This window comes from Globicephala melas, chromosome 3, assembly GCF_963455315.2.
Source record: "Globicephala melas chromosome 3, mGloMel1.2, whole genome shotgun sequence".
Taxonomy (NCBI): Eukaryota; Metazoa; Chordata; class Mammalia; order Artiodactyla; family Delphinidae; genus Globicephala; species Globicephala melas.
In genome coordinates this window covers 162,414,579-162,427,437 of record NC_083316.1, presented here as the reverse complement: position 1 = coordinate 162,427,437, position 12,859 = coordinate 162,414,579, and the positions used below count along the sequence as shown (strand labels likewise).

The 12,859-nt window shown below is 53.4% G+C and overlaps 2 protein-coding genes across 2 annotated transcripts; both read right to left on the bottom strand.

The window, feature by feature from the left end:
- Nucleotides 1-2,711: 2,711 nt before the first annotated feature.
- On the bottom strand, nt 2,712-5,750 carry C3H19orf53 (chromosome 3 C19orf53 homolog). The gene is made up of 3 exons (XM_030879895.3): nt 5,612-5,750; nt 5,479-5,534; nt 2,712-3,155 (listed from the first exon to the last, which is right to left on the bottom strand). The coding sequence occupies exons 1-3, from the start codon at nt 5,706-5,708 to the stop codon at nt 3,012-3,014; spliced, it is 297 nt and encodes a 98-aa protein (XP_030735755.1). The 5' UTR covers nt 5,709-5,750; the 3' UTR covers nt 2,712-3,011.
- Nucleotides 5,751-7,040: 1,290 nt separating this feature from the next.
- On the bottom strand, nt 7,041-12,622 carry MRI1 (methylthioribose-1-phosphate isomerase 1). Its single transcript, XM_030879892.3, has 6 exons — nt 12,044-12,622; nt 11,730-11,968; nt 10,718-10,893; nt 9,200-9,376; nt 8,895-9,119; nt 7,041-7,194 (listed from the first exon to the last, which is right to left on the bottom strand). Exons 1-6 carry the CDS (start codon nt 12,620-12,622, stop codon nt 7,049-7,051), a joined length of 1,542 nt encoding a protein of 513 aa, XP_030735752.1. The 3' UTR covers nt 7,041-7,048.
- Nucleotides 12,623-12,859: the final 237 nt, after the last annotated feature.

The following is a 12,859-nucleotide window of genomic DNA, read 5'->3' as shown; positions in this document are numbered from 1 at the left end:
GGGGAGGCCGAGGGAGTGGGGTGAAGAGGGAACAGGTGGGTTGACATTCCAGATCCGAAACCTGTCACACCTGAATGCCTTTCCTCACCCCTGGGGTCCCCCTCAAAGGGGCTGGCGTCAGAGGGACAAAGGGAGCCAGTTTACAGGAGTCCTTGGCCAGCCCGGGCGCCGCCAGCGGCAGTGGGCTTGGCCCGGGTTGGAGGCGCCTCCTGGTGGCTGAGGGAAGCGCCAGATGGCGCCCAGAGCCCAGCCGGTCCCACCCCTCACCCTTTCGAGATTCCAGATAGAAAGGTTAAAAGATAATTTTCAAAAGCGGGTGCAGTCAAGGCTCTCACCGACAAATAGAGATGAACACGTGTTAAGATTTTTTTTTTTATTGAACTCCTGTGGGAACCAGGCAGATGTTATACGAGGTTCAAAAGAGAGTCCGGAAAACGGGCACTTTTACAACAGATCAGATTATTTGAGCAAATAAATGTGCGAATGGAGGCAAATTGGTTTTTCCACAGGGGAGGAGGGCTGTCAATGGAACCTCAGCTGCGTGGGCCAGAATGAGCAGATAAGAGTGGTTCTGTATTGCTATCAGTTGCTTACAACTCATGGATGGAGCTGTGAAATAGTTCAAAGACGCTGTTATGAACCAGCTAACCCGGAAGGGAAGGACGTGTTGTATAGCGATGACGCTTTGAATGGTCAGAACTGATTTACAGAGACGCAAAATGTTCCTTGCAGAAAGAAACAATTCCTTCCTTCCTTCATTCAACAAACACCTGTTCCTGGAGCAACTATTGTGCGCTGTTCCAGGTGCTGGAGACACAACAAAGATGCAGAGTAGAAAACGGATGAGAGTGGCACAGAGTGACCCCTTCCAGGAGCAGGGGACACCTGGGAGGGGGAAGGAACAGGAGGTGAAAAAGGCCAGGGGGCAGGACTGGGTGGAGGCGGGGGTCTGGAGGGGGTGGCCTGGGGCTTCCTTGCTTTCTGTTCTCCCACTAGAATGTCAGTTCTCAGCTCTACCTAGCCCAGAGGTTGGCATGCAGTAGGCGCACATAGATGCCCAACGTGCAAAGCGACTCCATATCAAAGGGCAGAAGTCACTCGCTGTCTGCTTAGGGGAGAGACTGCTGTGAGGTGGGCAGATGGCAGGAGGGTCCAGGTCCTGTAGGTGGGGCTCAAGGAACGGTAGACTCTGGGCATCACAGAGCCAAGCGGCAGCCCTGCCTTCCAGTCCCGGGCCTGGGCCCCATCCTCCACCTCTCTCCTCCCCCTAACACAAACCCTGAGCCCCGGGCTCCAGACAACTCCAAACTGTGAAGTCTCGCCATCAAATTAGGGCTCTGCTGCCACAATTCCTGTGTTTTTGAGATGTAAATCAGGATTTTTTTTTTTTTTTGCATGTGAAATTACCGTTCCTGCCTTTTCCGGGGGTTAAAACTCACATGGAAAAGTCACCATTGAGAAGGGTATAATTCAGTGGCAGTTAGCACCTTCACAACATTTGCAACCACCAACTTTATCTAGTTTCAAAACCTTATCACCTCCCAGAGATGGCCCCATACCCATTTGCTGTCACTCCCCACTGCCCTTCCCCCAGTTCCTGGCACCCCATAGGGAACCACTGTCGCCATGGCTTTGCCTCTTCCGGACATTTCACATGAATGGAATCACACATTATGTGGCCTTTTGTGTCTGGCGTCTTTCAGAATGTTTTCCAAGTTCACCCACGGTGAACTGTATCATTCTGTTTTATGGCTGAATAATATTCCATCCTGTGGATAAACTACACTTTGCTTATCCAGTCATCTGTTGGCAGCATCTGGGTTGCTACCACCTTTGGGTGACCATGACCGGTGCTGCTGTGAACGTACGTGTACGAGATACTGAGTCTGTGTTCGATCCCTTGGGGTGTGTGCCTGGTGGGCAACGGCTGGGTCACGTGGTAACTCCAGCCTGAACTTACCGAGGAGCCACCAAACTGTTTTCCAGTGTCTGTCCCTTGCTTTTAAGAAAAATGTTGGGAGTTCAGTCACCCACCTCCGGGGAACAGCCACTGCACTCCCACATCCCTCCAAAGACAGTGGCTCAGCCGATCCCACAGGCACAGATGTTTTAGGGGAGGGGAGCCCAGGATGGAACAGAACAGAAACTTGGTCTGTTAAGAGAGGCAGCAGATGGGCAGCCGAGAACACGTACTGGGGCTCCGCCAGTGCCGGGTTCAAGTCCCTGCTCTGGAATGTTAATGTGACCTGACCTGGGCATCATGAGGACTGAGGTGATGTGTAGAAAGCACCAGAGCAGTGCCTGGGCCACAGGCAGTGCTTCATACTTGCTGTTATGACTTATGACTTTTTTTAAAGGTCGAGGTGGCACTGAGAAGTCTGTAAGCACATTCTGGTTTAATCGGCATTTTGACTCTACAAGGTGGTGTCAGTACCTGTCCTGCAGACGGGAAAGTGACTCACTAGGCTGCCTGGCCGGTCCCCGGCAGAGGGGGTGACACAGGCATGTCCGTGGAGGGTACGTAGGTGAGTCACCCAAGGCAGGAGGAAAGAACACTCTCCCCTGGCTCCCAGGCTGGAGGTGCAGAAGCCCATTCGTCCTTCCCTAGCACGTGGCTAGTCTCCTGTGGAAACTGCTGGGGATGACCTGGTCGGGGCACCTGGCCGCAGGCCCCAGCACGTCCCGCTCACAGGAGCATGTGACCGTGGGAGGAATGACAAAGTCAGGTTTATTGCTCTGGGTTAAACCAGTGGAGACAGGATGTGGGGAGGGGTAGGGGGACACAGGAAGTTGGTGAAGGCATCCTCCTGGCCTTGGCCTGCGCTTGGCCTGGCCTTGGCACCCTGGGAAGCCAGCCAGTGCACTTCTGACCTGCTGATCCCCTGCTCACGGGCCAGGCCCCCAGTAAAGTTTGAGGCGCAACCCAAGGCTCTGGGGAGCACGGCCTCTCCTCCCTGCACAGGTCTGAGCACAGACAGGGCTGCGGCGATGCCCTCTGCTGGGGTGCACCCTTAGGAAGGCGTCTTGGTGGAGGGGGGCGCTGCTGCTTTCTTTTTGGTGGGGGCCTTCAACAGCGCCAGCTTCTTGGGCAGGCTGGTGCTGGCTTTCATCAGCACATCATGTTCGATCTTCTTCCGGATCCCGACCTCCAGGTTCTGAGGGAGCAACCATGGCACAATCAGACTGGGACCTGAGGCGGGAGGGAGGGCCTGGTCTGCTGCCCTTTCACCTGTGAGCTCGCAAGGGGCTGGATCAGCAACTCCCCCCGAAACAACACCTGAGAGTCTGGTGGCTGGGGGTTAAGTCCTGCTTCTGCCCCATACTCTGGGAACATTGCACACCGAAAAACCCCTTCTCATCTCTGGATCTCAGCTTCTAAACCTCTGCCCATTTCCACTTGACAGCTGGGGAAACTGAGGCACATGTAGTGAGGAGGCACTTGCCCAGGATTCCCAAATCATGTGAGTGATGGGAGATTGGAACCCAGCACGCCCAGAGTCTCCAGCCTCAGCTTCCAGGCGGGCAGCCTCCCCTTGTCTCTGCTTTGCTAATGGTGAACTGGGGCTCTGAGAAATAGGGGTGCAGGCAAGTAAAGGCACAGGAATCAGAACCCAAGTGCTTGGGTCCAAAACTGGTAGTTTAATCATATTACCTAAACTGCTCCCTTGCCCTACCTGTGAGTTCCAATGACCATGACAACCATGACTGTCACCACACGCCTGGACGCAAGGGAAACAACAGCAAAGACACAGAAAAACCTCTGCCCTCATGAAGCTGACACTCAGTGCGTGTGGACAACACAGCTGTCAGTGACAAATTCTGGTAAACCGTTTTTTTTTTTTTCCTTCGGCCACGCCCAGTGGCATGCGGGATCTTTGTTCCCCAACCAGGGATCGGAAGTGGAACTGGTGCCCCCTGCAGTGGAAGCGCAGAGTCTTAACCACTGGACCGCCAGTGAAAGTCCCTCTGCTCAACTGTTGAAGGATAACAGATGACAAGTGCTGCTATGGAGAAAAGAATACAAGGGATGATGAGTGAGGGATGGGGTGGGGTTGCCATCAGGGATAGCCGCTCAGAAGCAACGCTTGCAGCCACACTTGACTGGGAGGAAGGAAGCCGTGTAGATTTCTGGGAGAAGAATCCAGGCGGAGGAAACAGCTAGTGCAAAAGTTCTGAGGTGGGGCAAGGAGCAGTTATGGGGCCAGTGAGGCTGGAGGGAGAGAGGGAGGAGGTGAGGGCAGGGAAAAGACAGGAGTAGAGTGTGCCGGGTCCTGTGGGCTGTGGGGAGAACCTGGGCTCTTCCTGAGTGAGGTGGGAGCCACCGAGCGTTCTGAGCAGAGAACGGAAGTGCCCTGATTCAGGTGCTCACAGGTGCCCTCTGGCTGCTATGGGGAATGGCAGGGCCAGGAGATCTGGGAGGATGTGACTGCCCTGGTCCAGGTGGGAGATGATGGGATGGGACCAGGTTGGGGGGTCAGAGAGGTGGGAAGTGGGTGGAATCTAGATTAATCCTGAAGGCAAAAAGGACGAGATCCAACCTGTATGTGAGAGAAAGGGAGAATCCCGAGTATCTGGAAGGAGAGACTGTGGCAGGATCATGGTGGAGTTGGGGAGCACAGTGGGGGTAGGACCAGGACCCTGGTTCTGGACATACTGAGCTTGAGATGCTCACGAGACACATTCCCCCTCCGGCTGAGACATGGAGGTAAGCAGGTTGCTGGGTTCCCAGTCTAAGAAAACTGAGGCTCTGGCGATCCAGTGGTTAAGATACCATCTTCCACTGCAGGGGGCACGGGGTTCAATCCCTGGTCGGGGAACTACCGAAAGCTGTGTAGCGCAGCCAAAACAAAAAACAAAAAACAAAAAACTGAGGCTCTAAACAATTTGCTCAAGATTGTAGGGTGAGTTAGTGTGTGTTGTACAGTTAGAATTCAGGTCTGCCTCCACCAGATCTCTTTGTAACTTCTCTTTGCAACCTTAACAAAAATCTCTTTGCAACTTCTTTATAAGATCAACCCTATTCACCTGCACACGAAAAAGCTACACTTAAAAACAACCACAAAAACGTTTATTTCAGCCCTGTGCTGTTCTCAGGGCTTTACAGGTGTCCTATGGCATTGAATCCTTACAACTCTAGGAGAAAAGTGCTATCACTACAACCATTTCTTCTTTAAGAAGCTCAGGGTGAAGATATACTAGCTGTCGATGGAACTGCGCTTTGCTCCCAGCACTGTCTTCTTGCAAAGCTGGGGTTTTCAACCCCTTTCCCAGGCTGCCTTCCCTCTCGGGGCCTATTAACGAGGACAATTTCAGCGAAAGCAGACAGTGTGTGCCGAACACATTTTGCGCGCCACTCGTGGGTTTAGGAGTCTCACTGATTGGGAGCTAATGTTTCCGTACCCACTGCACAAGGGAGGAAACTGAAGCTCACAGCTCTGGGAGTTCTCCATCCCGGGCCTCTCACACGCTCGAACTCACCTTCTTGAGCTTTTGCTGTTGCACGATGCGTGCCTTCTTGGGTGCGATAACGAGACCTGGGGAGAGATGCGATCTCGTGAGGCCGGAGAACCTCGGGCCCACCTCGCCCCCCAGTCCCCGGCCCGCTCCTCACCGCCCTTCCTCGGGCCCCGGTTCCGCTCCGAGGCTGTCGCCGCTGCCTTGCTCTTCGCTGGTTTCCGCGCCTGGAACTTGCGCTGCCCCTGCGCCATGATCAGTCATGCACCGGAAGAGGCGGGGCTGTGGGAGGTCGCAGACGAAAAACGCAGGGCACGATGGGATACAGTGGGGCCGGAGGGCGGAATGGCTCACGGGATACAACGTGGCAAAGAGTTAAAGTGACCACTACCCACGACGGTCGATGATAGCCAGCATTTCGCAAAAATTTCGAAGTAAAGGTTATAATGATAAGCTAACACTTACTGGGTGCTTATCTGCTTTATAAAACTTATGCTGTTTTATGCTCTTTATACATAAACTTCAAGTCTAGGACTTACGGTCAGGCAAGTGAGGCACTCTGGTGCAAAATTTAAGGGGTGCCCCGAACTTCAGTTATCAAGATAAAAATATTCAACATTCAAAAATAATATTTTAATACAAAGGAAAATCGTCCAAATACAGCCTGTGGACTGGCTGCTTGATGTTGTAAATAAAGTTTTGTTGGAACGAGGGCTGGTATCAGGAGTGAAGGGAGTAGGGTCAGGATACGCAAGGTCAGGGTTTCATTCTATTTAATATCTTTATATTTTGTTCACCATGGATTGTTTTTGCATTAATTTTGATTTTTCAAAAGTAATGCATGAAGCTATTCTTTATCTTGACTACTGAGCTTCTCAGGGCCTCCTCTAAAATTTTGCACCTGAGGTGTCACCCTAATTCCAGCCCTGAGAGCAACCAAAAAGGGAGGTACCAGTATTGTCTCCATTTTGTAAATGAGGAAAACAAAGCATGGAGAGGTGAAGTGATTTGGCCAAGATCACACAACAGAAAAAGCGGTGGAGGACTTCCGTGGCGGCGCAGTGGTTAAGAATCTGCCTGCCAGTGCAGGGGACACGGGTTTGAGCCCTGGTCTGGGAAGATCCCACATGCCTCAGAGCAACTAAGCCCGTGCGCCACAACTACTGAGCCAGCGCACTAGAGCCCACGAGCCACAACTACTGAGCCCGTGTGCCACAACTACTGAAGCCCGAGCGCCTAGAGCCCGTGCTCTGCAACAAGAAAAGCCACTGCAGCGAGAAGCCCGCGCACTGCAACGAAGAGTAGCCCCTGCTCGCCACAACTAGAGAAAGCCCATACGCAGCAACGAAGACCCAACACAGCCAAAAATAAATAAATTAATTAAAAAAAGAAAAAGAAAAGGCGGTGGAACTGCGATATGAACTCAGGCAGCTTGACTTCAGCTGCTGGAATCTTAAGAGCCATGCAAAGGCCCTGTCTGCTTCCTCTGTTCTGGGAAGAATTGTGGTTGGGGGAACAAGGTCAGCTTTTGGGCAGGCCATTCAATAAGTTTATTATAAAAATAATGGGGGCAGGATATGGACAGCTAGGTTGGTTACTTCTGGGGTCCATCTAGGGTGACCGTGGCACCTAGGGCTTCCCGGAGCTCCTCAGGGGCAAAGACACCCAGCTCTGTGATGATGCCGCCAGTGATGAGGTCGTTGGGGGTGACATCAAAGGCAGGATTCCAAACCCCAATTCCTTCAGGGGAGAGGGGGGAGGCAAGAAAGGCAGGTATTAGGCTCATTGAAAGTTCTCAAGCTATTGTCACCTGTCTCACTCACAGTGGTTTTTGGGATTGGGGAATCCTTGAGAATCTAGAGATCCTCACCCCGAAAGTGCATGAAGGCATGGGTTTTGATACCAGTAATGAATTTAGACCCCCTACATTCCTGGATTGTCACTGTCTAAGAAGAAGCCTTCAAAGTCATATACATCCACCCACTTGTGCCTGCTCCAGGAATTTCTTTAGGAAACTCCAAGAATCCACCCCAGGGCCTTTGCATGGGCTGTGCCCTCTGCCTGGATGCTTTCCCTCAGATACGAACATGACTTGATGTTTCACTGCCTTCAGGTTTTTTCTCACATATCACCTTCTCAGTGAGAACTTCTCTGATAACCCTGTCTAATCCACCCCCTGCACAGACACTTCCCATATCCTTCTGTGCCTCATTTATTTCTCCTCAGCCTTTACCCCCTTCTAACATACACTGGAATTTTGTTATTTATCTTGTTTGTTGTCTGTCTCCCCGCTGGACTGTCAGCTCTATGAGGGCAGGGACGTTTATGTTTTTTTTCACTCCTGTTTCCCCGGCCCTATCATGTCACCTGGCACTGGCCAGGTGCTCAAAAATAATTGCTGAATGAATAACAATCTCTTACACAAGAGGCTGCAAACTCTGTTTTCTCTGGTTCATAGTTTTTTAAGACCACTGAATTAGCTGCCAGCTTTCAAAGTGTGGGAGCTTTCAAACATATAACAAACGTAAGGCTTCTCTTGGAAAAATCAGAAGTTCTCCTGGGGTCTGCATTCCCGTGATCCTTGGCCAGAACAGAGTATCGGGGTCCCCAGACTGCACCTGGCCCATGTTACCCAGCTTTCTTGGGGGCAGGGACACGGGGGGTTGTCAACTCTGCTTTCCATGGTCTTATGGGTCTTGATCAGTGCTAAATAATTAAGCCTCCAGGAAAGAAGGGGCACCAAAAAAATCACGAGAAAATTTTTTTTTTCAGAATGAATGTATCTATTTTTGTTATCTATCTATATTCTTTTCCATTATGGTTTATCACAGGATATTGAATACAGTTCCCCGTGCTAGACAGTAGCTCCTTGTTGGTTATCCATTTTAAATATAGCAGTGTGTACACGTCAGTCCCAAATTCCCTATCCCTAACTGGTCCTTTTTATAAAAGGTTTTTGATCATACTTGTTACTATTTAACGAGCACTAAGGGCCAGGCACTGTTCTCCACTTCACGTGGGTTAATTACACTGAACCGCCTCGGGTATATGAGGTAGGTCATGAAAACAGCTCATGGGGCTCTTAGGGATGAATTTTAGGCAACCAGGCTACACAGCCAGGCAGTGTGGGGAGGCTGAGAGATATCTGTCTCTTCATAAGCACTCGGCCAGGTGGTACTCTTATTTCTTATTCAGGTGAGAAAACAGAGGTGGAGAAGAGCAAGGCAATGCGCTCAAGGCTTCCCAACTCATTAGCTGTATCTTCTGACCTTGAATCTGACTTCCAAGATGTGTCTGCTCTAAAATATGGCTTGAAGGAGCACCTTATGCCCCAGAAGGCTGATGACACCCCAAATACCACCTGCTGCCTGTGAAGGGGTCAGGGTGCCTCAACAGAGGTGCCCAGGCCTATGGTGCCCCCCTCTGAGCGGATGGCTTACCGGGTGCCGCAATCCTGACCCCACTGACATGGGTCAGCTCCTGGCCAGGACGCTCCTCAATGATGATCTCCCGGCCTGTCTTCAGGTGGAGGTCACACGACGAGCTGGGGGCAGCCACATAGAAGGGGATGCCGTGGTGCTTGGCGGCGATGGCTAGCTGGTAGGTGCCCACCTTGTTGGCCGTGTCGCCATTGGCAACCACGCGGTCGGCTCCCACGACCACAGCTGGGGAATGAGATGCCGGGAGTCACCACCGGGCCCTGGATGCCTGGAGCCCTGCCCACTGGCACCCCCCACCTGCTGACCTGACACTCCATAGTGGGCCATGGCGGCTGCCGCCATGCTGTCGGCGATGAGGGTGGCGGGGATCTTCTCGTAGACGAACTCAAAGGCCGTCAGCCGGGCTCCCTGGTTGTAGGGCCGGGTCTCCGTGCAGAAGGCACACTCCAGACGGCCCAGGCTGTGCAGCGAGCGGATCACACCTGTGGGGCCCAGCCCACCAGGAGGATGAGATGCAAAGGGACAGATGGGCAGGGCAGCCCAATGGTTAGCAGCATGGTTCTCCAAACCATGCAGTCCCACTCCCGGGCCCTTGCAGTGGCTGTTCTCTCTGCCTGGTACAAATGTGTTTAGAGAATGCCTTCTCCGTGAGGTCTTCCGGGATTCCTCCATCTCACAGAGCAACCCTCACACTGCCAACCCCTACTCTTTCTCTTTAGCACTTACCACCTTCAAATGTATCATACGTATTTGTTCTGTTCCTGTGTCTGTTCCTCCTATTTTCCTGCTCCTGATGGCAGAGATTTGATCTACTTTCTCCACTGCTGGGTCCCTAACTCCTAGAACTGTGCTTGGCACACAGTAGGTGCTTAATAAATGTTGAGTGACTGAAGGAATGGATGCATGTATGAATGATGGGGTACACAGGAGATAAGCATTTACTAAGCATCGATATTTGTTGAGTGAATGAATGAATGTCTTGCCATCAGAGCCTCAGTCCCCAGGCCCAAGGGTGGCACCTAGGCAGGTAGGGAAACCTCCTGGAGAATTTAGGATCAAGTGGAATCCGCTGCCTTGAACTCCAGGACCCAGTCCCCCTGGTCCTGGTCACAGCTACCCTAATCTTTCTTTAGGGGGCTACGCCCTACCCCTCAGTCCTCTTGGAGTCCACATCCCACCCACTTTCTTTCTTTTAAATTTTAATTTAACTTTATTTTTATTTAAAAACTATTTAATTTTTTTTTTGGCTGCACTGCACTGGCTTGTGGGATCTCACTTCCCCATCCAGAGACTGAACCTGGGCCACAGCAGTGAAAGTGTTGAGACCCAACCACTGGACTGCCAGGGAACTCCCCCCACCCATTTTCTAGGCACATGGCACAGGCCAGGCCTATCGAGTGACTGATCCTAGATGGACAGATGACTCCATCAGAGCCCCCGAGGTACAAGGAGACTTTTCTAACACTGTCGGAATAGAGACCTTAGGCTCTTTTCCTTGTGATCTGAACCCTGGCCGACGAGTGGAGCATGAGGGTGATGCCACCATGGAGGAGGGCAGATCTTAGGGATACGGATAGATGGACCCTGATGCTATTATTTGGGCCTCTGGATCCAGTCATGCCTGAAGCCAACCCCCTGAGTGTTTCTGTACAAAAACTAATCAATTCACATTTTGGGGGGTGTATAATTCACATTTGGGGGGGTTTGGGTATATAATTCACATTTGGGGGGGTTTGGGTGTATAATTCACATTTGGGGGGGTTTGGGTTTCTTTCTCTTGCATCCAAAAAGGGCCCTCCCCTATCCCTGCGATGCCCACTCACCTAGGGCTGTACCATAGCCAGCAGTGGCCAGTGCACCGGTGTTGCAGTGGGTCAACACTATCACCTTGCCGCCCTCGGGGGCTGCCCGCTCTAGGAGGTGGCGGGCTCCCAGGTCCCCGATGCTCCGATTGTCCCGGAGGTCTTTTGCCAGCATGTCCTCGGTCCAGCGGATCACTCTGGCGCCGACAAGGGACTCTGAGCACAAGTCACAAGCCTTCAGGGCCCACACCAGCCCCTCCTCCCTGCCCAACACCGCTCTCCTGGAGCTCTCCTGCTGAAAGCCTCTCACAGCTGTGGGTCTGGACCCTTCTGCCACAGCCACCTAACTGTAACTCCATTTGCTCTTGAGACACACTTACTAAGCACCTCCTGTGCGTCAGGGGCTGGGGGACACAGCAGTGAGCAAGACAAAAATCTCTGCTCCTCTGGAGCTGACACTGAGGTGAGGGAAGCAGGTGATGAACAGACAATAAAGTGAAGGAAAAGGCAGCGGAGTCAGGAGACAGAGGACAGGAATGAGCTGTATTATATGGGGGGGGGGGGAAGGCACAAACCTGAAATTCGAAGGAGAGGAGATTAAGTAGATGGATACCTGGCTTGCAGAAATGGTGTGTGCAAAGGCCCTGAGGCAGAAGGGACCCTGGTGGGGGTTAAGGAACATGGAGAGTATCTGTGCAGCAGATGGGGAGGGAGAGAGTGGGAAGAGAGCAGGGAGAGGACGAGGGCTAGAAACAAAATTCTTCAAAAGCAAAAACTAGGTAAATGAGGTGGCACTTAAAAGGGCCTCCAAGGGCAGATAGGGCTGGGGACGTTCAGGGAGGTCAAAGTCAGGGCATTGAGTTCAAGGATCTCGGGGCCAGGCTGTCCGGTGGTGAGTCCCAGCCCTGCCTGTGTGGCACTGGACTAAGAGCACTTTGCCTCAGTTTCCCCATCTGTAACATGGGTCGTTGTGCAAAAAAAAAAGAATGAATAGCCGCCGGTTAAAGCAGCGCTTGGCACAAGGCCCCTCTACCTCTCTCGGACCGCCTCCTCCGTGGCGCCCTCCCGCTCCGCTTCCTGGGCTGCGAGGTCGGCCAGGTCTCGGGCGGCGCGGGCCATGTTGACGGCGGTGGGCCGGGCGGTGACAAGGAAGCTCAGAGCGTCGCGCACGAAGGCCACGAGCGCGGCAAGTCCGGGTCCCCCGGCGCCCGCCTGCAGCTCCACGGCGAGGCTGAGGCAGCCCACGAGCGCAATGGCTGGGGCGCCGCGCACCTGGTGGGGAAATGGGGGCATCAGGGACTGCAGGCATGGGAAGCCCCCCACCCCGGTCCCACCGAGCGACCCCACCTTCATAGCGCGGATGGCCTCCCAGGCCTGGCGCACCGAGCCCACCGCCTCATAGCGGCTCTGCTGGGGCAGCAGCAGCTGGTCGAGGATCTGTAGTGAGCCCCGCGAGTAGCGGATCGCCTCCAAAGTCATGCTGTTGCAGCCGCGATCACCGCCTTTCCCGGGGCTCAGCTGGCCGCGCGCACCAGAGGCGGGGCCGGAAAGGGCGCAGGAGGCGAGGCCAGGGCCCCAGGGGTGGGACCTCTCCCGGAAGGAGGAGCGTGCGCACATCAACTTCGCGGGCTCCTGGGACCCGCCAGCCAGGCGCCGGGTCCTACTCCACCTTCTCCGCCAAACCTGGGCAGTTAGCCGCACCCTCGGAACCAAAATGGTGCCACTATTCACAGGGCAACTATTGCATGCCAAGCCCTGTGTTTGGCGTCTGGCTATAGCAAGACTCCTAAGTGCCAGGTGGGTACCCTCAGGTGCCTGACTTCTCCAGCCAGAGCCAGTGCTGCCTGTGGCCTCACGTAGAGCAAGGCACCAGAAGGGGGTTCTGAGATCCAACAGACTCTTACTGCTGCCTTGAGACCTTCCCATCCCCGCGGGGAGTAAAGGCCTGCGGGCTGGGGGCCACCACTACCTCCGGACAGGGCACATTACAAGTTCAGCGGAATTCAGCCAGAACCTCAGCCCCGAGAGGTCCGTATGTCTGGTTCGTTCACCACTGCATCTCCAGCGGCTAGGATAGCGTCTGGTGCACTGCAAGCGCTCCGTTAATATTTGTGAAATGATCCTTCTCCAGGATTTAGGGGGAGGTGCTGGGCCATGAGTCAC

Bases quoted from the DNA above. Each gene is read 5' to 3' on its own strand.
- C3H19orf53 (XM_030879895.3), bottom strand. From the start codon at position 5,708: ATGGCGCAGGGGCAGCGCAAGTTCCAGGCGCGGAAACCAGCGAAGAGC. The intron at 5,535-5,611 runs GTGAGGAGCGGG...ATCTCTCCCCAG, and splicing joins CCGGGGCCCGAGGAAGGGCG to GTCTCGTTATCGCACCCAAG. The intron at 3,156-5,478 runs GTGAGTTCGAGC...TTGCTCCCTCAG, and splicing joins AACAGCAAAAGCTCAAGAAG to AACCTGGAGGTCGGGATCCG.
- MRI1 (XM_030879892.3), bottom strand. From the start codon at position 12,622: ATGGGAAGGTCTCAAGGCAGCAGTAAGAGTCTGTTGGATCTCAGAACC. The intron at 11,969-12,043 runs GTGGGGTCGCTC...TTTCCCCACCAG, and splicing joins AGGCCATCCGCGCTATGAAG to GTGCGCGGCGCCCCAGCCAT. The intron at 9,377-10,717 runs GTGAGTGGGCAT...TGGGCCCCACAG, and splicing joins TGGCTATGGTACAGCCCTAG to GTGTGATCCGCTCGCTGCAC.